The following is a 25187-nucleotide window of genomic DNA, read 5'->3' on the forward strand; positions in this document are numbered from 1 at the left end:
AAAGTATTTTTATTACTTTTAACCTGGTTATAACACATCATCATTCTAAAACCTTTCTTTTTCTGTCCTCTGTGGATTACCTGAATATACTTCTTAAAATTCCATTTTGACTTATCTGTAGGTTTCAAGTGTACAGCTTAGTGGTTACACAGTCATATACTTTACACGGTCCTCCCCTCAATATTTCCAGTACCCCAATTTTATATAGCTTTCTTAGTGGTTTCCAGGTATTAAATTTTATATCTTATCACACCTCATTGCATTTTACCAGTTTCAGTGAAGCACAGAAACCTCACTTCCCTTTATGTTTCCCCATTCAAAATACAACTGTCTTAACTAGATCTTCCACATATATTGAGAACTACATCAGACAGCGCTATAATTTTTTGCTTCAAACATCAAACAGAATTCAGAAAACTCAAGAGAAGAAAAGTCTACTGTACTGACCCATATTTTACTTTCTACTGTTCTCTTTCCCCTTCTGATCTCCCCAAATCCCTTCTTTTATCATTTTTTTCTGTCTGAAAAATTTCCTTTAGCCATTTAAAAGTCTATGGTCTATTTCAAATAAATTTTTGTGAATGACGTCAGGGTCAAAGTTCATACTTTTCATAAAGATAGTTATTTCAAAGGATGTTGAAAAGTATCCTTTCCCCACATCCAGGGTTTTCTGTGGGGGCGGCTGACTTTAGAGTCTTAATCCCTCATTCGTGGAGGCAGTAGTCAAACTTACTCAATTAAAATTCTATTTTACCTTGTGAAATCTGAAGATGTTACTTCAACATAATATATATAAAAGGAACAGTCACAAACTTTTATTTCAGTAGAAATTTTAAAAATTCTTAAGTTAATTTTCAGATAATATATAAAACTGAAATTATGGACACTTTATGTGGATTCTATCTTAAAAAACTCAATAAAAATGTTTGTCACACAAATAGCCTATTCTCATTTTAATACTATTTAAAAAAATGTTGACATGGGTTCAGTTTAATTCTTACTAAGAAAGTCTACACGGGAGATTCCACCTACTATTTCTCTCAATACATTTATGCCTCAGGGCGAGATTCGGGTGGGAGATGGAACTCTGATGTTCCTTCATTTAGTAGTCTCTGTTCCTACGTGTCCATTAAGTGTGGACACCACATCATGAGGGCTGTGGTTTTAATATTTAAAGATATGCATTTTTGCTCTGACTGGTGGGGCTCAGTTGGTTGGAGCATCATCCCACCAAGCAAAAGCCTGTGGGTTTGATTCTCGGTCACAGCACATGCCTGGGTTGTGGGTTCAGTCCCCATCCGGGCACGAGTGAGAGGCAACTGATCGATGTTTCTGTCCCATATCGATGTTTCTCTCTCTCTTTTTCCCTGCTCTCCCCTCTCTAAAAGTAAATAAAGACAATCTTTAAAAAACAAAGATATGCATTTTTATATACCATGGACACCGAAAGAAAGACAACTGCTTCATCTGTGCTCAGCTGAGTAAACAGCAATAATGTACAATGTGGGGTAACAACTGGTGTGCGCACTTATGGGAGCGGAACACAGGCCCTCAGGGGGCAGGCTTAAGAACCTTTAAAGAGAAAGTTTGACATTATATTAAATTGAGCATAAAGAAGAATAATTCTTTAAGAAATGTAGAGACACTGAAAGTTTTTGTTCGCCCTAAAGATTTTTGTAAAAGAGACTAGTACCATATCTGAGCCTAAACAAGGTGCTCTTTCCAATTTTGAGTTATTCATTCATTATACACATTTTCTGAGTGTCTACTACATGCCAGAGACTGAAATTATAATTGTGTGAGATACTAGAAATATGAAGACTAATATGACATAGCCCGTGTTCCCAAGAATTCTCAGTCAAGAAGAAGGCAATAAACATACACGAACAAATATATTCTAGTGTTATGGATGTTACCAAAAAAGTCTGTGTGCATGGTTCATTAGGGACACAAACAAGGGGGTCAGGAGAAGGTTCAAAGGTTACTTGGAAAGAACCATGAAATAAAACACAGCGCCGGGCACAGTGCCTGGCCCACAGTGAGAGTCAGTGAATATTAGTAGTGATGGTTGATAGTGAGGGACATAGGTAGGGAGGCAGGAAACAACAGTCTAGCACATTTCGTATGCGCAACGAGACGATTAGCAACATCATAAGAAGTGCTTTCACACAGAACTCATATGCCTTCGCCTATTTAGAAGTGATATAAAGATGCTTGCTCCTCTCCTTTGGGCTCAGTTAAGCTTTCTGTTTCAGAGACAATGGTCTCCAAACTTCTTCCTCATCTATTTGCCAAACGAAGTATGAAAAACAGAAGGCTAATATTCAAACAGAAAAAAAATACAGTTAAGTCCTCACTTAACATTGTCAATAGGTTCTTGGAAACTATGACTTTAAATGAAATGACATAAAACAAAACCAGTTTTTCCATAGGCTGATTGGTATAAACAAGAGTTAAGTTTCTAAGGCATATTTCTGGTCACATAAATATTTCCAAACTTCTAAATAAAAATCCAAAACACTTCCAATACTAAACACTAAAATAAATGTGAGCTATCCATTTATTTAAGAATGATTAAGAAACATGAGAGGGAAATTCTTTTCCAAACTACTTTTTCCAGTTTAGGGCCGAGGGTGGCCACAGCCTAGCCCAGCAGTTCAGGGTGCGAGGCAGGCACCCACCAAGGACAGGCCACCCTTCCACCACAGGGCCACGGACGCCCGTGCTTGCTCAGGCTCGGGCAATGGAAGGGTGCCAGTTCACTTGACGTGCAATCTTGGGGATGTGGGAGGAAACTGGAGTCTCTGGAGAAAACCCACACAGACAGTAGCCCTGCTCAGGGATTAATTTTTTTTCTTGCCAAGGTTATAACAAAATGACGTTCTTAGAGGACCTGCTGATAGCATTTGAGGTGGAGTTTAAAAGCACAGGCTTGCCTGGCTGGGCCCTGGCTCTACGTCTTGCATTCCCAGGCACACGCCAGAGGCTTCCCACACCAGGAAGACCCCATGCTGGATTTCAGGCCCTGCCGTTCCCTAGAGATTTTTGCTGCTCTGCTGTAGGTCAAACCTTCCTGGAGAACAAGCCCAAGTCTGCTCCTGTCCTTGGGAGGTGGTAACTGAGAGTCCTGGCCCCTTCGCTGGGAGGGCCAGCCCAGCAGCCAGCTCAGCTGCCCTAGTTTCAGAAACCATCTGGTCACGTGTCTTCTCCCTTCCCAGGAATCCACTGCTGATATTTCAGTAACTCTCAGGGCTGCATCCGTCAGCGAAGGCATGACGGGAGCTGGCACAGTGCGGCAACGCTCAGTAAACGCTAGTTCTTTTCATTCCTTCTTACCGAGCCAACTGAGGCACACTCTACTCACCTGATGGACACAGTCTAAGAACTGCAGGAAGACCGGGGTGAAGCCGCTCCCCTGAGAGTTGAGGGTCAAGCTGCTCCGCTGACTGAACTTATGGCCGAAAGAGAGCCACTCTTTTTCAACCAACATCCGGAAGCCTTCAAGCGTCCTATAAAAGGGATCACCGAGTAACTGAACCAGCGATGTCACCTAGGGTACAAGCAGGATGGATTCTTCATTACTTTTGGTCCTGAAAAAAAATCCTGTTGCCAAGACAAAACACTTCCTTTTGATGACAGACAACTCACAAGCAAAATCTGTGCAGCAAATTTGTTCGCTAATACTCCAGGACAGCTGATCAAATTACCTCTGTAAACGTTGCAGTGAAATTTAAAAGTCAAATTCATTTTGGCTATGTTTTCTTTCAGAGAATGCAGAAGGCTGGCTGTGGCTTTCTCCCAGGTTAATTAATGAGCCCAGAGGTTCATTCAAACCTACAGCTACTTTTTGGCAGGTGTAGATTAATGTCTTACTATAATTTACATCCATACCTTTCCTTTTCACTCTAGAGTGAGGAAAGGAGGGGCTTACAGAGAATCAGGGAAAGGGCCGACAAAACCCGGGCAGGATGGTCCATGTGCCACACTGCTGGTCCAGAGCTCTGTCCGTGTGCCCGCACGGTGCATGTGTGGTGTGGGCACCTGAAGCTGAGCTGGAGCTCCAGGCTACCTAGGGCCTGGAAGCTCACAGCGGAGCTTTCTGATGGACACCCAGTGATGTTTAACACAGGACTCTTTTTGTCCATACACATTAGTTATTACGCAAAAGATTCATCTGCAGAATTCAAAACCAAGTGAACTGAAATGCAAATTCACAGAAATATAAAACTAAATATATAAAAATATGGGTAATAGTTTACTTGTGCTGTGATGTCCCAACCTTCTTCCAAACAGACCAAAACAGAGGAGCCATGTTCAAGCACTTCCGAGACGACCGCAGCCAGCTGCATCGTCCTGTGGAGCTGAGGCGGGAGAGGGCCACAGTGAGACCAAGTGCTTTCTGCTCGGAGAGCAGAGAGCCTCGCTCTCAAACTCAGAGACGAGCAAGCACGTTAGGGTAAAGTATCTGAACAAAAGAGACACACATGTTTTGTTTTAAATACTTAAAATTCTTTGTCAAAATCAAGATTAAACTATGACACATTTTAAAAGTAGACACACTTAGAAACAATGTGTCCAAGGGATACTTAATGAAATAAATTGAGCTTAAATCACTTCCCCCAAAGTGTAATTCCACAGAGTGGAAAAGACAGATTTTAAGCGGCCCTCTCAACAGTCATTGGACTTAAAACTTGACTTTGTAAGTTCTGTTTCAGATACTCTTAATTTTTCTGGAACTAGATAGTGGGGGTGGTTGCATAGCTTAGTGAATGCACTAAGAGCACTGAATTGTACAGTTTAAAAGGCCAAATTTTATGGTAAATGAGTTATACCTTTAAAAAAAGACACTCTTGTCTATACTGCATATTAAATGGGAAGAAAACTTCTATATGTGCTCAGTTTTTAAAGCCAAGCCACATGACTCACAGTTCCTATTAAACAATTAGGGTATGAGCAGAGCTTATAGATTTCAAAACCAAACGTGCACCAATTCTAGTTTAAAAAAATATTTTAAGCATCACTTGGTACAGTTCGTAGAATGAATCTAACCCTGAACTGAAATGGAAACCCCCATGTTTTAAACAGAGAGAGGCTGTTTAAACACGCGTCTGCTCCGGCAGTGGGAGGCTCCTCACTCACTGTTCCCGTAAGGCAGCCACTGCCAGGCCTGAGCTCTCCTGCACTCAGCCTTTGCTCTGAGTTAACTCCTAAAACTCCAATATCTCAGGCAGGGCAATGTTTCCTACTGGTTTCCCCCCACTGACTTCTGGTATGGACCTGCTCCGGGGTACGGAGAACAGAGAAGGACCAGAAACGCAGATAGTCTGGGCGCTGGGGACAGTTTGGGGCTGGGAGTCATAGCTGAGGGGCAGAAGGGAGCATTGATCAGCTCCTTGCATGGGCACTCAAAGGGTCCCGAACAGTCCAATACACTGTGGGAAACGACTCTCTTCCCTCCTCAAGGGAGGCAGGAGGCTTGGAGGCAGACGGGGTCAGGGGTGGAGGGGCTGGGAACTCGTGCAGGAAGAAGGAAGGTGGGCCACAGCGTCAGGGGCCCAAAGACAAGGCTGAAGGCTACACTGCAGAGAAGCTCTTGGGCAAATGGCTGTGTCGGTGTCCAAAACACACGTGTCATAAATTCACTATGCGATTTGGAAGAAATGTGGGTTGTGTGTGCTGGCACACCGCCTTCTCCCGAATTTCTCAGTAAGAGTTGAATTAAAACATCCCAAGCTTGACTCAGCTGAAGGAAGGATACCTGGTTTTTCCTAAACCTTAGGCAGGCCTCAAGGCATCTGCTGTGCGTTTGGAGGCTGTTGTGGGGTTAATCTAAAATCTAGAGGCATGCAACAGACAGAGACAAATGCAAGGTAAGGAAGTAAGAGAAAAGGCTCTTGAAGTCATCGAGAAGTCACATTCTGTTCTGGACCCTTATTCTGTTGACAACAGAGCCCTATAAATATATCTTGATTATATTTATTTTATTTTTCATTTTTTTGTTCTCTTTAAAAAATATATTTTATTGATTATGCTTTTACAGTTGTCCCATTTCCCCCCTTCAATCCCCTCCACCCTGCACACCCTCTCCCACCCACATTTCCCCCTTTAGTTCATGTCCACGTGTCATAAGTTCTTTGGCTTCTACATTTCCCATACTATTCTTACCCTCCCACATCTATTTTCTACCTACCATCTATGCTACTTACTCTCTGTACCTTTTCCCCCTCTCTCCTCCTCCCACTCCACTGGTGCTAACCCTCCAGGTGATCTCCATTTCTGTGGTTCTGTTCCTGTTCTAGTTGTTTGCTTAGTTTGTTTTTGCTTTTGTTGTAGGTGTGGTTGTTAATAATTGTGTGTTTGCTGTCATTTTACTGTACATGTGATTAAATCACATGTGATGTGATTTATTATACATCAAAAAGTTTCCATCTAAAAATAATGCTCTCCTCCTTAGCTTCCTATGGAGATAAGTGTTCAATCAGAGGGAGAGACAAAATCCAGGGATGAAGAAGTCTACCTCTTCACCTCCTGTATCACATGGGTTCCTGGAACGAAAAGGTTTTCATCAGAGGGCACCCAGTAAAGGGAGAACGTCAGGTAGTGGGGGAACACAGTACTTTTCTCAAATACCAGTTCTGCAGCATGTCCTTGAGTTCTAAGACAAGTTGCCCCAGACGGTACCTGTGGAAACCACTCCGAGTCTCCCAGGGCTTTCAGGAAGGTCACCTCTGAGTCAGTAGGGATGGTGCTTGGGACACAGGCTCTCATCAGCTTTTTAAAACTGGCTTTCACTTGTCGGATGTCATGAAACTCAACAGGAACAAACTCACAATTTAAAGCAAATTCTAATTTAAAGTTCTGTGGATAAAGACGCAGAGAATTAGGCAGAGAAGTACTACAGGTAAAGAGCAATGATTTCAACAGGGCAATGCTTAAATGGTAGACGTTCATTGAGGCCAAGCGGCTGCAGAGGCTGCAATGGGTCAAGAAAGTCAATCTTGTGTGGCTCATGTGTCTGTACCGCTGGAAAGAGCCATTCAGCAAGGACCAGTGGTTTGACGTGGCTTGCCATCACTCTGAGAACTTGAAGAGACTCCTGGAAGGCTGGAACCTGATGGGAGCTTGTAACACCAAACATAAGCCAATTATAAAGCCATGAACCTGAAGTCTAAAGAGGAGCCAGTGATACATCGACCATGTGATAAATACAAAACTGTACACTAAGTCTCCCCAAGATGCACACTATAACTAAAAGGTAATATATTCAGGTTCTAGAACTCTACATATTAAAGTTTGTGAACGACATATATATATATATATATATATATATGTTTCTTATTAAGCAAGTACAACAGTCATTGTAAAAATTAAAAAAATAGAGATAAACATTGAGAAGGAAATAAAAATAAAAAATTATATACAATAACACATGAAAGGCTTTGTTGATTTCTGGTTTTGGGACAATATATTTTCATTCAGTATGATGTGTTAACCTGTATTTATTTGAATATTCTTTATCATTTATATCTTTAATCCATATGGAATTTATTCTATGTGAGGTTGCATTTTTAATTAAATAATGCTAACCAGGGGTGTCAAACTCATTTTCACCGGGGGCCACATCAGCCTCACAGTCACCTTCAAAGGGCTGAGTGTAATTTTAGGACTGTATAAATGTAACTATTCCTTAACAGTTAAGCGAGAACTCAGCGCTGCCACTGGGTAGAAACAAGTGCTGGGCCGGATAAAACAAGGTAGAGGGACAAATTTGGCCCACAGGCCTTGTGTTTGCCACCTGTGTGCTAAACGGATGGCCCAATTGGAAGTTGGTTGTACAACAGTGTGAATGTATTTAACACTATCAACTATAAGATGATAAATTTTATATTATTTGTATTTTACCACAGTTAAAAAACTGCACCAAGGACTTACTGTAGGGTCTATTTCATGTTTTATATTGGTTATTTTAGAATACTTTTAAAAAGGCCCATTGAAGTTTTAAAATAAAAAGCAAAAACTCCCAAGTTTTAAAAAAATGGTATTTCTAATACGTATCCAGAAAAAAAAGTTTCTTGTCTCAGTAATTCCACTTTTAGGAATAATCTAAAATGTATGGGAAAAAACTCTAGTGAGTTGTATTTCAATTAAAAATAATAATAAACTATATGCTTGACTAATGTTAACTAATGTTAGCTAACATTATATGTGAAATGTTAACTAATTTCACATATAGAAGATAAAGAAACTGATACATCCAACAATATGGAATGTGATGTAGTGAATAAAATAATGAAAAGACTATTAAATAACAAGGAAAAATGTTATGGTTTGAGATAAAGAACTTAGCTGTATACATGAGTTCTTTTCTATTAGTTTTTTAACTTATAATAGAACAAAGACTGTTTACTTTTCAGGAAAACTAGGTTTCTTTCCATTCCCAACTGTGAAGTAGCTAGGCATGCCTATCTCATAAACCGGAGCCATCACCCTTAGTGCTGAGACGCACTAGAAGGTCATAAAGAATTTGTGAGTAAGTATGAGGCGTTACAGTATGTGAATTAAAAAGGCAAACAAGACCAATTCAAGATTACTGGGAGTCAGTCACTCTCACTCACTGGCTTTTCTCTCTGTTCCCTTGGCTGGGGAAAAGGTGCGGAGCTGCACCTGGGAGCGCAGTGTGGCTGTGGAGCAGCACAAGTCAGACAGCCGCAAGCCCAAGCTCCCCAGGCACCCGTGATGAATAAAAGGCAAACCCGGAGTGGAATATTCAAAAATCCTAATAACTTCTGTGCTGGATGGTGAGATGATATTTTTAAAATATAATTCTTTATTGATAAAAGAAAGACTAGAACAAAAAAATAAAAACAAAAAGGAAGAAGAAAGGAAAGGAGGGAAAGAGAAAGGGGCGGCTTCCTCCTTCACCTGTGCGTGGTCACACAGCTCCCCGAGGGCCGCTGTGCGAAGGGAATGGCAGAGGTGAACAGAGAGGCAAACCTTGGGGAATGGTTGAGATCATGACAAGCGGTGTGCTCAAGTGTGGGGAGTCTACACCTCAGGAAAGAAATTAGTGCCAGGAGGCCGTGCTGGCAACCCTGGATTGTTGTTGAAAGGCATTCTAACTATTTTCCAGGTATAAAATTAACTGCAGTATCAGAAGGCACGTGTGCATATTTAAAAACTGAGCATTACCCAGCAGTTTCATGCCTTCTGCCCTGGAGATGGGTGACTAAGTGACTGCAGCAGGCCAGGCAGTGGGAGAGGAGCTAGCAGAGCCAGCTTGCCACAGAAGAGATGACTCAGTCACTGGCACCTTGAGGACCGAGCATGTGGGGTCCTGCTCAGAGCCTCTGCCCCACAGTTCAACTGAAGGTCTGTCTGCACAGTCCAGTGCAGCCTGCAGCACTGGACTTCACTTTGAGGGGATTTCTGAATGAACAAATACTTTTATTTCCCAGACACCCATTGGTAGTAATGCCATTTATTTTGTGATGTGTGAATTGCAAAAACATTAAACCCGAGGAATTATTGCTTCTTTTGGAGATAGAGACTATCTTTATAACTTATGGGACCTACACATAGTGAAGCTCTTTAGCATAATAATTAAAAACACAAAGTTGATTAGCATCTAATAGTTTGAATTTTCTGGCATGTCTTAGGACATGTGTCTCTGTATATATATTGCATAGCTTGTGAAATTTTAAAAAAGGCAACTTTTTTAAACACAGCCTTGGCCTCCCCATGCTCCATATGCAGTGCATCGTCCTCTTCTACCTTCCCGTAGCTTTCTTTGTCAACAGGTTCGTAACAACAAAACCTGTTCTGCCATGGACATGGATTCCTGTGGAAGTGAACTAAGACAATGGAAGAACACAGCCTTGAATGAGCCTTATTACTTCTTTTCTTAATGTGTACTTCCCAATAGTCCTGATGTTTACAGTGACCTATTTATGATCATGAAAAAGTACTTCTTTACATAGCTAATATACATGCATATGTGCACATATATATCTATCTAGGTACATGTAGACAAGCATACACATATACATAATGAGCTAAAAACCTCAAGACTGATTATTAATTGCAGGAAAGGAATTCATGCTGCAAAGAAAAAAAAGAAAAATTCTAGGAAAGCCGATTTACGAGATAAGTTTTATAAACTGCCTTCAAGTATTCATAAAGTTTCTAAGTGAGAAAAATAAATCTTACCCTTAGTTGTGACTTTTCGCCAAATACATAGAGGGCCGCTTGGCGTTTCAAGAGCTGGTTTTGCAGGTAGGCGCTGTTGCTAAAGGAGGCCGAGTGATCCTTGCCTGCCAGCCGGGCGCCAACATCGACGAAGGATGTTGGAGAACTGATCAGGCGAGTGCTAGAGCGAAGACTTGCCCACACACCTTTACAAAAGCCAAAATAATTGAGGTAATCTGATGTGGGAAGACCACTGAACTGGGAAAAAGATGCATGCTCTGTAGGTATAGTTTTAGAGGTAACAGCAAATTAATTAACCTAGGGAATCATGGACCATACTGGTCATTTGTCATTTACCTCTGCAATGTATAAGCATTATTCAATACAGCATTTCCAAACCACACAAGATTAGGTGTGGAAGGACCCAACAAGTCACCAGAGTCTCAATTCTACTATATTCTGATGTAAAGTCAGTATTTATAAGCAAATACTGGGACCATGAAGAGAAAGAGTGCACTGAACTGGGAAACAAAGAAGGCGGCAGGGGCCATAAGGAAGCCCGGGGGCGGGGGTAGAATGTGGGGCGGGCCCACTTCTCAGGGCTGCGGGAAAGAAGTAAGAACAGCCTTCTGCTTTAGTCAGTCAATTCAACAGGAAATCCAGATTAAGAATGACACTAGGGCTTTACTAAACCTACTAAAATCTCAGGCTGGATTTAGAATTAATAATTGTGTATCATGCCAAAATGAGGTAATTTAAAATTAGTAAAGATTATATTAAACTCTTTTTCTCCAGTATCCATGAAAAACGGTGAGACATTATACATTTAGTAATGTACACTTCACTGAATCTTAGGAGGCTTTATTTAAAATTTATAGTCAGAAGTAGATGTCTTCTCATGGAAAGGCCATGCTAAGCTGCTAGAAGAAGCTTGTAAGTTGACCTTAATTATATATTAATTAGAAAAATCAAGGATGTCTATGTGCAAGTGAGCTATTAGATGTTAAATATCCAAGCACAAAAGCATGCGCTAAGTTGAAATTTGCCTGCTGCTGTAGCACCTTCAAAACAACAAAGCCCCTTGCAGACGCCCATGGACCACAGAGCTCATCTCGGAGGTGTGGTCACGGGGTACAGGGCGCTGCCCCTGCTGCCCTGAGTGTGGCTTCCTCTCTATAGCTGGACAGCCTGCTCTGGGAGCTTCGCTCTTTGCCAAATGTTAAATCAAGCTGTGCTTCCAGTGGCTGGAAGTCACCATGATAATGTCACAGCTGCTTCTCTCTTTATGAGGCAAGTACAGGGTCAGGAGACCAGTACCTAAGGAAAGGTTTTACAGGTGATTTCTGCTTAACATGGATGGATCTTTCTCTATAGCCTATGAGCTTGTCTTAGATATTAATGCAACTTTCTGGAAATGAAATCACAGAGGAAATTCAGAATGTGGGTGAGAACGAAAGATAATTTGACAAACAGATGTGACAAACGCCACTTGTAACACACATGCTTTCATATGGAAATGGTTAAAAGGAATGACACATCAGGATGGTAATACAGTACCTTGATTACGGACTCTCCCCTTAGCTGAAGGTTTGGGGTTTGACTGAGTAAAACATTTACCTCTGTGCCCATGCACTGGTAGGTAAGATTGAAGACAGAAGGAGGAATGACATGTACACAGCAGCGAACGTCAGAGCAAATTGGGTAAGAGAAGAAGTGTAGGTTATTTAATTTTTAAAATTAAGTTAACATAGGAGAAAAATGTAAATATAATGAAAGTAGAAGATTTGATTAACAAATAAAAAGCTGCACAGTCACACAAAAAAGATGAACTGAGTGCCTGGTAAATGAAATTTCAGCACCTGTTTATAAATATAAGCGCAATGAAATGAACAGCACAGCAGACAGTGCCACTAAAAAATTATACCAAATGGAATATGCTTTTGAAGATTGTCCTTGGGTGACCAACACAGTTGGAATTTAGGGAGGAGAGTGAATGTTAGGGATCCATTGGCTCTCGTTTGTAGGGAGGCTGACTGATTGGTTTGCGCTACCTGTTGTACGGCACGCCTGTTCTCTGAGCAAGGCCGTCACGTCAGGGATAAAGCTCTAGCGACCATTTGGAATAACTAGGAGCATGTTTTTGCAATAGAGCATTAAGCACTGCCACACTATCTTCTTTTTTTTTTCATTTAGAAATTACATTTACTCTCCATAAACAAAGTTAACGAGAGGCAAAAATTCACGATCCTGTGACAATACCCAATGCTGCTAAAATATAGCTTGTGATGACTGAGGTAATGACTTCTCCTTGAAATCCCTACTTGCACCAAAATAAGGCAGTAGTAGAGATAATACTTTTGTAATTTGAGTAATATTGTTTTTCTTTTTTTTCTGGCAAAAGAAAGCACTGTGTGACTATGGCAAATTTTTACCTGGCAATAACATGAAATGGTGAGCAGTAAATTACAGTTATATCCTGAGCAAAGGAATTGCTCATCAATCAAGGAAATGACTGTATTTGTTCAGGACTGAAAACTTTTACAGCAGCACTACTAAGCCATACATTGCAACACTGCATAAAATGTGGCATAACTTGATAAAAGGAAAATCATTAGCAGTGATTATACATTTCTGCCTCACTCCTTCTGAAGCAGGATATGAAAGGCACTGATGGCTTTGGTGGCCGAAGAAAGTCAGAAAGCTGAGGTCTGCAGAGGTGCCGGCTGACCACACACAGAGAATGCTACCACGGGGCAGAACAGAGACCTGAGAGGGCGAGGGCAAAGACCCAAGGTCTCCTGTGCTCTGGCCACTGCTCTCCTCGCTGCCAAGGTGTTGAGCTTTCCTACTGAACATGGGGCACTGATGCTCACAGTGAAGGAGTTGTTTGGCTCCTGATTCTGAAATGCTGCTCCCTAAACTTACCACACTTTCTTATGCCAGTGCCTCAACCTAGCATGATTTCTCCCAGTTCTTTACCCGACAAACTATCCCTTACAATCCAGAAACAATGAGAACTCTTCTGAAAACCACCCCAGACTGTCCCCCGAGCTGTGTGGGGAGCTCTGTTTGAACTCTGACCACACTGCACTGCAATTATCAGCACATGAGGCCCCACTAGCCTGTGTGCTCTGAAGGATGGGGGCACAATCATGCTTATTCGTATTTCCATGCTGAGAGCCTGTTTATATACATATGATATATGTATAACATTGGATTATTTTCTTTCTGAAAACTGATACACTGTGACCTGTTGCAGTCTTCTACTATATCTTCAACTCAATTATTTGCCCTGAAAGAATGAAAAGAGGGGATGTTAAAAAATTTAGGAACTGCCCCTAAATAGAGGCTCATAAATGAAAAATCGCCAAGTGTTTATCACATAACAGAAGGTCAGCAGTGACAAAATGGCCCGTACTGACAGGGGGCCAGCAGAGGGCTTTGAGAACTATGACCCCATCTGGCAATGACGCTAACCCTAGGAATTACACCACTCCCCTCCTGGGGAGGTCTGCTTAGCTTCCGGAGTGATTTCCAGGTGGGAAATGCTTGTCTTGAGCATGTAACACCAGCCTGGAGTTGCATTTTTCCAAACTACAGCATCCCCCTTAGTAGTTTGTAAAATCACTTTAGTAGGTCTAATTAGTATTTTTTAAAAAGTGAAACAGATTAAAATTGAAAATACTCTGTGCACTGCATGTAGTATAGATAAATATTATTTCATGAAACTTTTGTTTTGGTACATACACATTTCCATTGTGACTCAGTCTGAAATTGTGATATAAAATGAATATGTATGAATAGATGTAGATATAAAATTTATTTCTTACTGTGCATTAGGATCAAACAGTGTGAAAGCTGCTGGCACAGGCTGAGAGCATGTGCCGCCTATCTTCCAATCTGGCTTAAGGCAACTTAAATGCTAATGTAGCCCTTCCTCCCACTTCAGTGGGGTATTAGGCACCAATACTGATACTAACCACAGCAATGATAATGGACCTAATGTTTATTGAGCTCCTATTACGAGCTAATAACTAGGTTAAGTGCTTTAGATATATTATTTATTCCTTGTAAACACTCTGAAGCTAGATACTATTTATCCCCTCCATTTTACAGATGGGGACAGAGAATTAAGAGGTTTCCTAAGTTGCTCAATATCATGCATTAAATGGTAGGGCTATGGTTTGAATTGAATATAATGGAATTAAACTGCTATTGTCCTGTCACCTAAGCAACCATGTCACCTGGACCTCTCCAGCAGGGTCTGACTAAGGGGACTGCTTCAGGGAAAAAGTGGCGTAATTCATTCCTCACACCCATGGGAATGGGTTGTTGTTCAGAGCGTGAGTGTGTCCTAATCATGAGGGTTGTTCTCTCCACTTTGTTTGGACAAAAGAAAGGAAAAGAGATGCCTGGGTTAGATGTGGGGATGGGGTCCTGATTTATCAAAGAATGAGACACAAGCTACAGTCCATGAACACTGCATGGAAATGGACTGGACTCAGCCTTGTCCCAATTATGCTGTTTTTGCTAAGTGACCTTGACATTGAATATCTCAAAGCCTCTTAAAATATCTATTCTGGGGGTTATTTAACGGATAAAACAACACTTGTAGGGAAACTTTAGGCCACGGAAATGTAGAGAATGAACAGTTTAAAAAGCTGGCTCCGACCCCTGGACGGGTGCTCAGTTGGTTGGAGAGTGTTTTCCCTGTACACCAGAGGGTTGTGGGTAAGATCCTGGTGGGGGTATGTTAGGGAGGCAATCAATCAACGTTCCTCTCTCTAAAATCAATCAAGTATGTCCTTGGGTGAGGATGAAAAAGAAAAGCTGCCTCCATGGGGCTACTTCTTAAATATACTTAGCTATTGTATTTCTTAATTTAAGTAAGAGACAGTATCAATTTTCTCATAATGGCATTTTTCAACTCAAAAAAATAATTTATCCAAGTTGTAAGTATATGAGCCTCCCCCCCCATGGGGCTCAAAAACTATTTTAATTTTAAATGAAAATCAATGTGACTATTCACATCTGTATTTTTTCTAAATTGTTCTTGTGTGGAGAAGGTTGCTTCCCCTGCCTTAGGAACTCCTCAGCATGCACATCGATGCAATGTGATCGCGCCAACAGAAAAAGGGGAAGAGAGAAGATCAATCGAAACTGTGGATCACCAGAGTGAGAAAGGCACACAGTGGAAATAACATAATAATTTGGAAACCAGGACCTAAGACTCTATGACAATGAAAGGAAAGAAAAGGAAAAAAAAACAGTGAAAATACATAGAAGAGAATAAAGGAGAAGGTTAAGAGGATGACTTAGAGATAGGAGGCTCTTCCCACACAACGTAAATGGGAACCTTCAGGAGAAGGAGTACCTGGCTCCCTGGAAGAACAACGAGACTCTGTACCTGAGGGCAGGTACAAGAAATGAACCGTGTGCAGGGCATGCACGTGTCTACATCTGCCCTTGTCCTGATCACGTGTCTGCTTGTCATGTTCATGTTAATAAGGAATCACCTGAGACTTCCCCAACTTGCTTGCCCCAGGCCATTCTTGCTACTCTGCATGAGGAGGATGGACACTATCAGAAGGGACAAAGGAAGCAGACCTAGGGATCAGAGAAGTTGAAGGTGTCAGGCAACAGGAGAATCTTATCTTTTAATTAATCACTGGGGCCTTGGAAGATCTGGGAGGCTTTGGGAATAAAGGATTAAGACATGGAATAAAAGAGTAAGATTTATGTTTCTGGATCCTAGCATAAGATACCAGAAGGATGGGAACCTAAGTTAGAACCAAAAAAACTGTCATACCAAGTTCACAGAAATTTTCAGAAGAAAATGTTTGAGAAGGCTGTCAGAAATAATAATTATGACCTCATTTTGCATAGAATGGATCAGGAACAAATTCCATACAAGATTTTAGCCCTAAGAGGTGAATATATACCTTTCAGGTACCTTGGAGAAGAACAAAGAAGGGACTCATAATCAGAATGTAATCACTAGTGGGAATCCCCTTGTATAAAAAGGTCTGAGGCCAGTATTAAAAAAAAAAAGAAGATATGCAGTTGAAACAGACCGGTGAATATTCATGAGCCTTGTACCCACATAGAAGGAAAGACAATTTGGAAGCTAAAATTTACATTATAGGTTATTTGGCCAAATGGAGAAACAGATAATGTGTTCGTGATGATGTTTACAGAAGCAAAACATAAGAGCCAGGTGTGGGGCTTCAACTAACCAAACATATGCTGGAAACTCCATTCTATTGATGGAAAAATTACTGACACGCCTTGCTGACAAGGTAAACTTTCACATGGTGAATAGAACAGTAAGAGGAACAGCAACCTTGAACCAATTTGATAGGAAGGTTTGGCAACATAAATACCAGGAACTTCAGGAGAAAGTCATTGTACTATCTTTTAGTTCAAATTCACCAAGAAAGAAATGATGAGAAGGATGAAGTTTGCATCTTAAACTGGAAAAGAATGGTATTTTAAAAATTCAGTAAAAAGCGGAAATTCTATGTTGCAGTCCTAACCCCCAGTACTTCGGAATGTGACCTCATTTGGAATTGTGAACTCACTGCAGATGTGATTAGTTAAGATGAGATCATACAGGAATCTGGTGGGCCCCCAGTTCTACACGACTGGTGTCCTTACGAAAAGGGGAAATTTGGAGACAGATACGTAGGGAGAATGCCATGTGAAGATGAAAGCAGGAATCGAGGTGATGTGTCTATAAGCTGAGGAATGTCAAAGATGATCAGCAAACCGTTTGAAGCTGGGGAAAAGGCATGGGATGGGTCACTCCTCACAGCCCGCAGAAGGCACCGACCTTGATAACATCTTGACTTTGGACATCTAGCCACCACAACTGTGAGACAATAATTAAGTCACACAGTTTGTGGCACTTTGTCACAGTAGCCCTAGCAAACTAACACAGTGACCTGAAGGCCTAATTGGAAAATGACTGAAGAAGGTTGAAAGCTCTTAGGAAATCCTACAAAAGCAGGAAGTTGTGATGAGGAAAGAAAAAATAACAAGCACCCAAAGCACCAATATGACTGCCAGGAGATGTGCATGGTGATCTTGGCTTTCAAATGGGAAAACAATACATGTTGTAAAAGACAGCCTTGATGTTGATTCTGAACCAAATTCCAGAATGGATTATTAATGAACTATTTATGACTGCTTAGGAAAAAGCACGAATTCCTACATGTCATTTACACTGATCATAAAATCTTTAGTGATACAGTTAACAGTTTGAAAGACTGGGAAATACTGGATTAAAAAAGATGGGAAGAGACAGAGAAACATGGGCCAGGTGAGTTTTAGGAGGAGAGCTCATAACCAGTGTAGATGAACAGATCAAGCTCCTGCTCCAGAGAGGCTGAAGGCTCTAGTATTTTGCTAAGGCTCCTGTCCTTAAGGAGCCTTAAGGACATGTTGCTCCTGATTTGTGCAACATGTTTTTAAACAAAAAATCACATGAGAACAGTAATCAAATCTATGGATAACAGGAGGATTGGAAAAACAGCTGATACAGTAGTGGACAGAATCAAGGTCAAATATCTAAAACAACAGTCCACCACTGAAAAAGATACCATTTTGTAGGTATAGGACACTGTGTATTTAGGTCCAAACTATGACCCTCAAAACTAGTATATCGTTAAGAACAAAAGCTCGTGTGAAGCAGACAGATCTCAAATGATCCCGAATGCAGTCTTGGGCTCTTCACTCTGGGGAGAGTCCACAGAATGGAAGGGATGGTGAATGGACTGCAACCATCGGAATTGGGGATATTTAGAATTCACTACAGTTGTCAGAGAAAAAAAGATGAGAACTTTAAAGATTTTTAAATCTGAAGGGCTACAGTGTGGGAGATGAGGTTTAGAATTTTCTAACTTTAGAAGGCAGGAGGGGGGTCAATATGTAAGTTACACGATGGCAGATTTTCAGATCAATGTAAGAATGAATTTCTAACAGTTGCTTACAAATGTGAGGGACTACTTTTGGGGGAAGAAATGAGTTTCCCTTACTGATGATGTTCAAGCAGGGCCAAGATCACATACTGGGTGTGTGTGCAAGGGGACTCAGCATTGCCTGGGAATGAGAGGAAGAGTCTCTGAGTCTGAAATTCCGCTGTGAAGCAGTAGGACTTCACTGTGGAGAAGCCTGGTCTGGAATTTCCTCTGAAGAGTATGAGAATCTAAGAAAACCCCCAGAGACCAAATTAGAGCACCCTTTGGAGCTAAACAAACCAACACTCAGCCTTTCTCTATTTCCTCATGCCAGCAGCTACAGCCCAGAGGGAAAAAAGGTAACCTGAATATCTTTCTCTCTTATTCCTCAAACTAGCATTTCAGAGAACAGGAGTAAAAATAACGGGCACTGGCGGCACAGCCCTCGGGCCTCGATCATGTCTCCCCAGCTGTTTATGCTTCTGTGATTGGTCTTTCTACCTACAAACCCGAAGCACCATGAGTCTGCAAAGGGCTGACTCGCCACTTGCAATGCTCCCCTCACCTCCCAACGCTTCCACAAACTCATCAGTGTGTGAGATTTCAGCAAGTACTATACCTCTTGTCTCAGGAGGTGAAATTCATGTGTCACCATACTAGAAATAAATTTGATCATTCATTTAGAAAAGAGTAATTAAAAACAATATGAACCATAATTAGTTGATTTAAAGTATCACTATCTAGAAAAAATTTTTCTGCTTTTACGATTGTATCAGTGCTCAGTTATAAAATCAATCTTACTAACCTCCTCGAGCAAAGCTATTGGATGGGTTTACATCCAAATGTCCTGGCACTACCTGCTTAAGCACAGTGGACATTCTTGCAGTTCTCCTCTCAGTCCCTAAAGTCAGCCAAAAAGAAGAACAAAAACCATGTCGTTTGCGTTAACATTACTCAAATGACAAAAAGTTATCTTCATGTGTAGCATGTCTAATTGCTGCCAAACATTGTACTTTTTAAGTACCCAAAGCTTTAATAGAGATAACAAGGCACTGTTACTATTTCCTCAGAGATACACACATTTGCAAGATCACAGGGAGTTAGGTTTGGCAAGGGCAATCAGAGAATTCAATGACAAATGAAGCAAGGCATGCATGGTGTTACTTTACAAGAAAAGCCACTTTCTGCTTATGTTGAGCTAATTCAAATAGCTGATTAAGCCAAGGAGACCAACTTTTCAAGTCACATGCTCCTGTGTCTAACACATTAGGGTTACCTCTACATGAACCCTTTGGGGTTCCATCACATGATAACTGAAACAAAATATTAGTACAAGTCTTAATGGTTTCATCCAAATCTAGTGAAAACAAACTCTATTGCAAATCATAAAAGACTGCAGAAATTTCAGGAATTTTAAACATTATGATTTTAATAATATACATTTAATAAACATGTTCACCTTATGTACTTAACACTGTAATAATATTTTAAAGTCTATGTAAAATAGATTCTAAGAAAAAAAATGCCCAGATGACTTTATATATGTTCCCCACCTCCTCTCATATTACTCTTTTGAAAAGGAAATAGTTGAATCTCTAAATCTGGTTACTATTTACTAGAATTTAACAGTGGTGCCCTGATTTCTAACTAAAAGGAGCCAAAGTTATAGCTGCACAAGGTAAAACTTTAAGGGGTCATGTTTAACAGTGCAAATAACTGAAGAGATTAGCCCTAGGAATGGATCTGACTTTTCATAGCTGGCAAGAACCAAAGTATCAAATGTTACCTGGAGGCAGAGCAAGTGCTGGCCTGACGGTGAGGCTGTTATTGCCACGGAGTTTCTGATGGACAGAAACTGCACTCAGTATGGCTTGCAAGTACTTTTCTTGTTCTATACTGCTGGAAGATTCTAAAGAGGAGGTAGGAGCTATAAAAGAAAAAGATATTGAATAAAACAACCTGTCTCTATGTTAATAAAAGTCTTTTATACATGTGTTTTTTTACCTTTTTCTTTCTATATACAGTCTTCAAGTTACCACACCCAAATACAGAAACCAGCCCCACTTAAAGCTCCAAACTATCAAGTGGCTAATCCTCCTTGGATACTGGTTTCACCACACCTACTTCTTGATTGCCTCATCCTCCTCCTAGGTGTGGAAAACTGGCACAGGGCTGTTCTTCCAAGAGCAGGCAGTGTTTCTCATTACTCAAGCCACTCAATGAAGATTCACCAAAGACGACAACTTGATGACCTCCCCCCACCATCCTGCCCCTGCTCCTGTTTAGGAATAGAGGATGGAGCATTCCCTCGGCATCCCGGAATGAGCAGAGGTTGGAATTTCCCAGACGCCAGCAGCTTTATTCCAATTCTGCCATGTGGGCTGAACAGGGGGCATGAATGTGCAGGGGCTGTTTGTGGGAAGAGTGGAGGAAGACGGGGAGAAGACAGGAGCAGCTACTGCTAGATTCCCTGGCCCTTCTAAAATATGGGCAAAAAATATGCAGAGGGAAGCAACTGTGAGAGCAGTTCTGGGTGGGAGGAAGCCTGAGCCCGGTTTGCGGGGAGCAAAACAGAAACCCCTGAATGGGCCCAGACACTGTGTAAAGGGGTACCAGGAGGGTCTGACTAGAAAGGCAATCGAGATTAACAAATTCTCTTAAACCTGAACAGGAAATAGTTAGAATTTCATATTTGATCAGTTTTAAGATGTCATCATTATGTTTTATTAAGAAATATACCATTATTTTATGTACTAAGAATAAAAACTGCCATTTAAACTAGGACATAACTCTTTTTGATCACTTCAATTATAAGATGTATCCTGATTTCAAATATATTAAACCGTGAGCAAATGTATAAGCTCAAAAATATAAAATACAGTACTTATATTAGATTCAAAAATAAGAAACTAGTGGAGTAAAATAGTTTCCATTTTTTCCAACTAAAAGCTCAGTAATATGCTCATCAATGCTCCTGAAATGACTCACTCACTTTATTTAACTTACATATACTATGTTCTATTGTACCCACTAAGCAGCTTGGGAGGATTCCTCAGGGACAAACAGTTCAAGGCCAGGGAGAATAAATACAATAGTAACAATACAGTGTTGGGTGTGTGCTGCTCTCAGTCAACTGAATGATCAGAGGCACATTAGCCAGCTTTTTATTCTCTGGAGGGAAGCAGATGAGAATGAAGAAGAGATACCAAAAAGCACATGGTTTTACTGGCTGAACCATAGAACCTGACTTACCTCATTTTGGTTTCACCACAATAGAAACCATTTTGGTTTCTATTTTGAAAAAGAAAAAAATGCAGCCACCCCTAAATTGGATCTGATATCTCGTGGCCCACTGTTTAATTTTACTGAGCATCTATTATAAGCTGGAAGTTATGAGAAAGTTCAGCAAAATATAGCTCCTGATTGACTCTAAGACCTCAGAGTTGGTGCTCAAAAGTATCCTCAGAAAGACAGATAGCGGCACTTTCTGTTTTCTTAAGTTGGCCCACTTCTAGCTTCTAAAAAACCTCTATGCTTGGGAGCTCCTGAAACAGCACTTTGGTCACTGGTTTGCTGACTTGTTTTTGTGTGTATGTGTGACTTGTAGGAATGAAACAGGGTATCTCATACCACACAGGACAGAATCCCTACTTGCCCCCGAAGCTGTTAAATATATCTGAATGCTTCCCAGAAGAAAAGAAAAAGAGTAGTATAATTTATTTCCCATATGTGGATATTTTGGTCTGCTGAAATGAAAACAGCCTAGAACCAAAGACTTTATTACCGTATTTTTTGGACCATAAGATGCACCCAGGTTTTAGAGGAAAACAGGAAAGAAATTTTTGAAGCAAAAAATGTGGTATTTTATAACATATATAACATCATATTTCATCAATGTAAATGTAAACAGAACTCAACAGCAGCATTAACAACCATTATTCCTCCCAAATTTGCTGGGGGGTGGGGTGCGGAGGAGAAAAAAGTGCATCCTATAGTCTGAAAAATACGGTATGTTAATTTCTATTAAGATCCAAATACAGACAGACATATTAAGATGTCAAATTCAAAGTGGAGCCCCACATTTTCAAGTGTCATTCCTGTTCAAGTTTTACACGTTGGGTATGGCACAGGTGTGAGCCCTGATGACAGGGAACAACCAGCATTCCCAGATTTTACTTCCTGTAGTTTCAGGAATACTCTGGAATGAAAGGATCGTAATTGCGCTGTAGAGAGACGCTTACCTGCCTGGGGGGAGTTCTGAGATTTGAAAAGACCCACTACTCCCTTCCCATGGAATCCTCCAGATCGGAGGAGCAGGGTACTGCTTCTTGAGTTCTTCCAACATACGACAGGCAGGCGATTGTGTCGGTAGCAGCGGGCTACTCTTGGTAAACTACTGTCCTGCACAGCTTGAGGTACAACTAGAAGGCCAGGATAGCTTCAGGGACATGGAGGGAGAAAGAGAATGGTTTGGTGGGTGAGGGAGAAGGGCAGGCAGAGGAGAAGGGAGAAGAAATGGGGACAGTGGGAGAGAGAGAATATAAAAATATGAATATCATAACACCATAGTCATTTTCCTCTCTTTATTTTAAGATCAAATCTCTAAGCTGGTTTATTTCTTTTAAAAATGTTTCATTGCTTATTTCCCACAGTCATTTTCTAAGACTCAGAAGCATTGGTTGAGAGGTAAGATGTGTATTTTAAACTCAGTCTCAAATCAGTTATTCAGGGGTTGAGAAGAAAAGGCCTAGCCCTGGCTGGTTGTAGCTCAGTGGATTGAGCACGGGCTGCGAACCAAAGTGTTGCAGGTTCAATTCCCAGTCAGGGTGCATGCCTGGGTTGCAGGCCATGACCCCCAGCAACTACACAATGATGGTTCTCTCTCTCTCTCCCTTCCCTCTCTAAAAAAATAAGTAAATAAAATCTTAAAAAAAAAGAAAAGGCCTAAATGGTGAAAACAGTTAACTCACTCACTAATTTGTAGTTTTGTTTTTTTTTTAAATAAGCCCCTTTCATTGCTACTGCAGACTTTTGCTAAAGAGCCTCGGCTTAGAAAATAAAGATGGCATGTAGAATTTGTTAAAAAGCTTCTGTTAAACTGATCACCTCCCTTACCTTACATACTACTTTTCATCAACTTGGAATAAAGATTGTAAGATCAATGTATTAATGCCAACTTGATGAGAATGACGGGTCAAACTGCCACCTAGTTAGACCGCTGAAGCGAACGAGAGACTAGAGCACACTAATATCAGATGGCCTGATATGGTGACAGGGTTGAAAATAAAACCAAGTGATTTCTGGTGTAAGAGCAATATGCTTGACTGTGAAACAAGTTTAAATATTTTATTAACAGTACATGTTGATAATAGTTTAAAAAGATTAGCTCACAAAACTACAAAATATGATGTTGGGAAAATAGACAAGGGTGCCTTGTTTTTATAGATTAATAAGTATAAGAAGATAGTCAGGTTTCAGAGTAATTTCCTTCTTTTAGTTTATTTAGAAATATCACACTAAAGAGATTTCTAATTAATAACCTCCCACCTCTAAGTCCATATTGTCCGTGTGGTTTTTTAAACTGTGGTAATATATACCTAACACAACGTTTAACACGATAACCGTTTTAGGTGTACAAGTTGGTGACATTAAGTACGTTCACAATACTGGGCAACCACAGCCATCTACTTCCAGAATTTCTAATCCCCTACCTTGATACACACCAGTGCTGAGAGAGGGAAGAGCAACTCCGGTTTATGGTCATGGAAATCATAACCTTCAAGGACTTCGGTGAATGACTGGCTTTCCATACCTAACTAGCGACGCCTTGGAAGCATTCTGAAAGCCTAGCATGTGGTGCCTAGGAAGCTGATGAAGAGGCCTCTCTGTAGACAGAGTCATCCCAGAAGACTGGAAGAGCAGTTCCATCATCAGGGCCCTCTATTTCTAACCCCATTTTAATATCTGTTTTCCAGCTCAGCTGTTTGTAGATAACACTGATTTTGTGTATTAGTTAAGGGAGTGTAGCTTACTGGCTTCAGGGGCTGCTTCAGTAACTGGGAAAGAACCAGCATACCCTTCACTCCTTGCCCCCCTTGTGGACTGTCCTCTCCTTCCATGGGACATGAGCACCACATACCATGGTTCCTACACACAGGATCCACACTTTCTTGTCCCCAGGCATGGGTTTGAGTGGCAGCTGGACAACCACTAGTGCTGGGCAACTCTTGTTGAGTCTGAAGGCCAGCAGAGGCTACTCTCAGTGCGAGTGTCATTTGGTGATGAAAGGTAAGTCCAATTACCTGCCAACCAGCCTATCCCGCTACTCAGAGCCATCAGCTCTGGGCTTCAGTGTAAGCCTTAGTAGGTAAGACTGGCTTTCAGAAGCTGCTGTGGAAGCTTTTAAATAAAAAACTAACAAAGGTGCTCAAGACGTAAATGAGTCCACAACACTACCACCTACCTTAGCTTAAGAAGTGGACCATTCCCAGCATATAAGAAGATTCCCTTGTGTCTTCTCCCAGTCACTATTTCCCACTCCTCCTCAAAGATTATCCCTACCCTTGGGTGCCAACAACATGGATGAGTTTTCCCTGTTTTTGAATTTTAGAAAAAGGAACCAATAGAAGTTATTCTTTTGTTTCAACTTCATTTGCTTGACATTATGTTTGTCAGATTCATCCATGCTATCGCATATACTGTAGTTTGTTCATTTTCGCCACTGTGTGATGGCGCTATCTCTTCCACTGCTGGTTTCTACTTTTTGACTATGTAAGAAAATGTTTCCATGAACATTTCTGTAGATTTCTTTTGGGAGCATATATACATTTCTGTTGGGAATTCTACCCCACCTGGGAGCAGAGGCGGCAGGTAACGGGCTGTGCGCATGTTCACTAGGGTTTAGATGTTAGGAGCTGCTGCCGGACAGCAGAGTGAGAGTTCCACTTGTTCAACACTCTTCCTGCATTTTGTGTTGTTGGTCTTTTAAATTTTAGCCATTTCTACAGATATAAAGTAGTCTCATTGGGACTTTAATTTGTGTTT

General features: G+C 40.9%; 1 protein-coding gene across 2 annotated transcripts in view; it reads right to left on the reverse strand.

Annotated features, from left to right (window-relative positions):
* The window catches only part of SBF2 (SET binding factor 2), a 432668-nt gene that overhangs the window by 24583 nt on the left and 382898 nt on the right, over positions 1 to 25187 (reverse strand). Inside the window, exons 27-33 of one of the 2 annotated variants that reach the window (XM_036029007.1) lie at positions 22385 to 22581; positions 19930 to 20070; positions 18949 to 19044; positions 10207 to 10391; positions 6682 to 6858; positions 4260 to 4361; positions 3365 to 3550 (exon numbers count right to left, since the gene is read on the reverse strand). In XM_036029007.1, coding sequence (XP_035884900.1) covers positions 3365 to 3550; positions 4260 to 4361; positions 6682 to 6858; positions 10207 to 10391; positions 18949 to 19044; positions 19930 to 20070; positions 22385 to 22581 — 1084 coding nt within the window. The remainder of the gene's footprint in view (positions 1 to 3364; positions 3551 to 4259; positions 4362 to 6681; positions 6859 to 10206; positions 10392 to 18948; positions 19045 to 19929; positions 20071 to 22384; positions 22582 to 25187) is intronic. The other variant, XM_028514405.2, reaches the window with a different exon arrangement.

Source organism: Phyllostomus discolor, chromosome 6 (genome assembly GCF_004126475.2).
Source record: "Phyllostomus discolor isolate MPI-MPIP mPhyDis1 chromosome 6, mPhyDis1.pri.v3, whole genome shotgun sequence".
NCBI classification, from domain to species: domain Eukaryota; kingdom Metazoa; phylum Chordata; class Mammalia; order Chiroptera; family Phyllostomidae; genus Phyllostomus; species Phyllostomus discolor.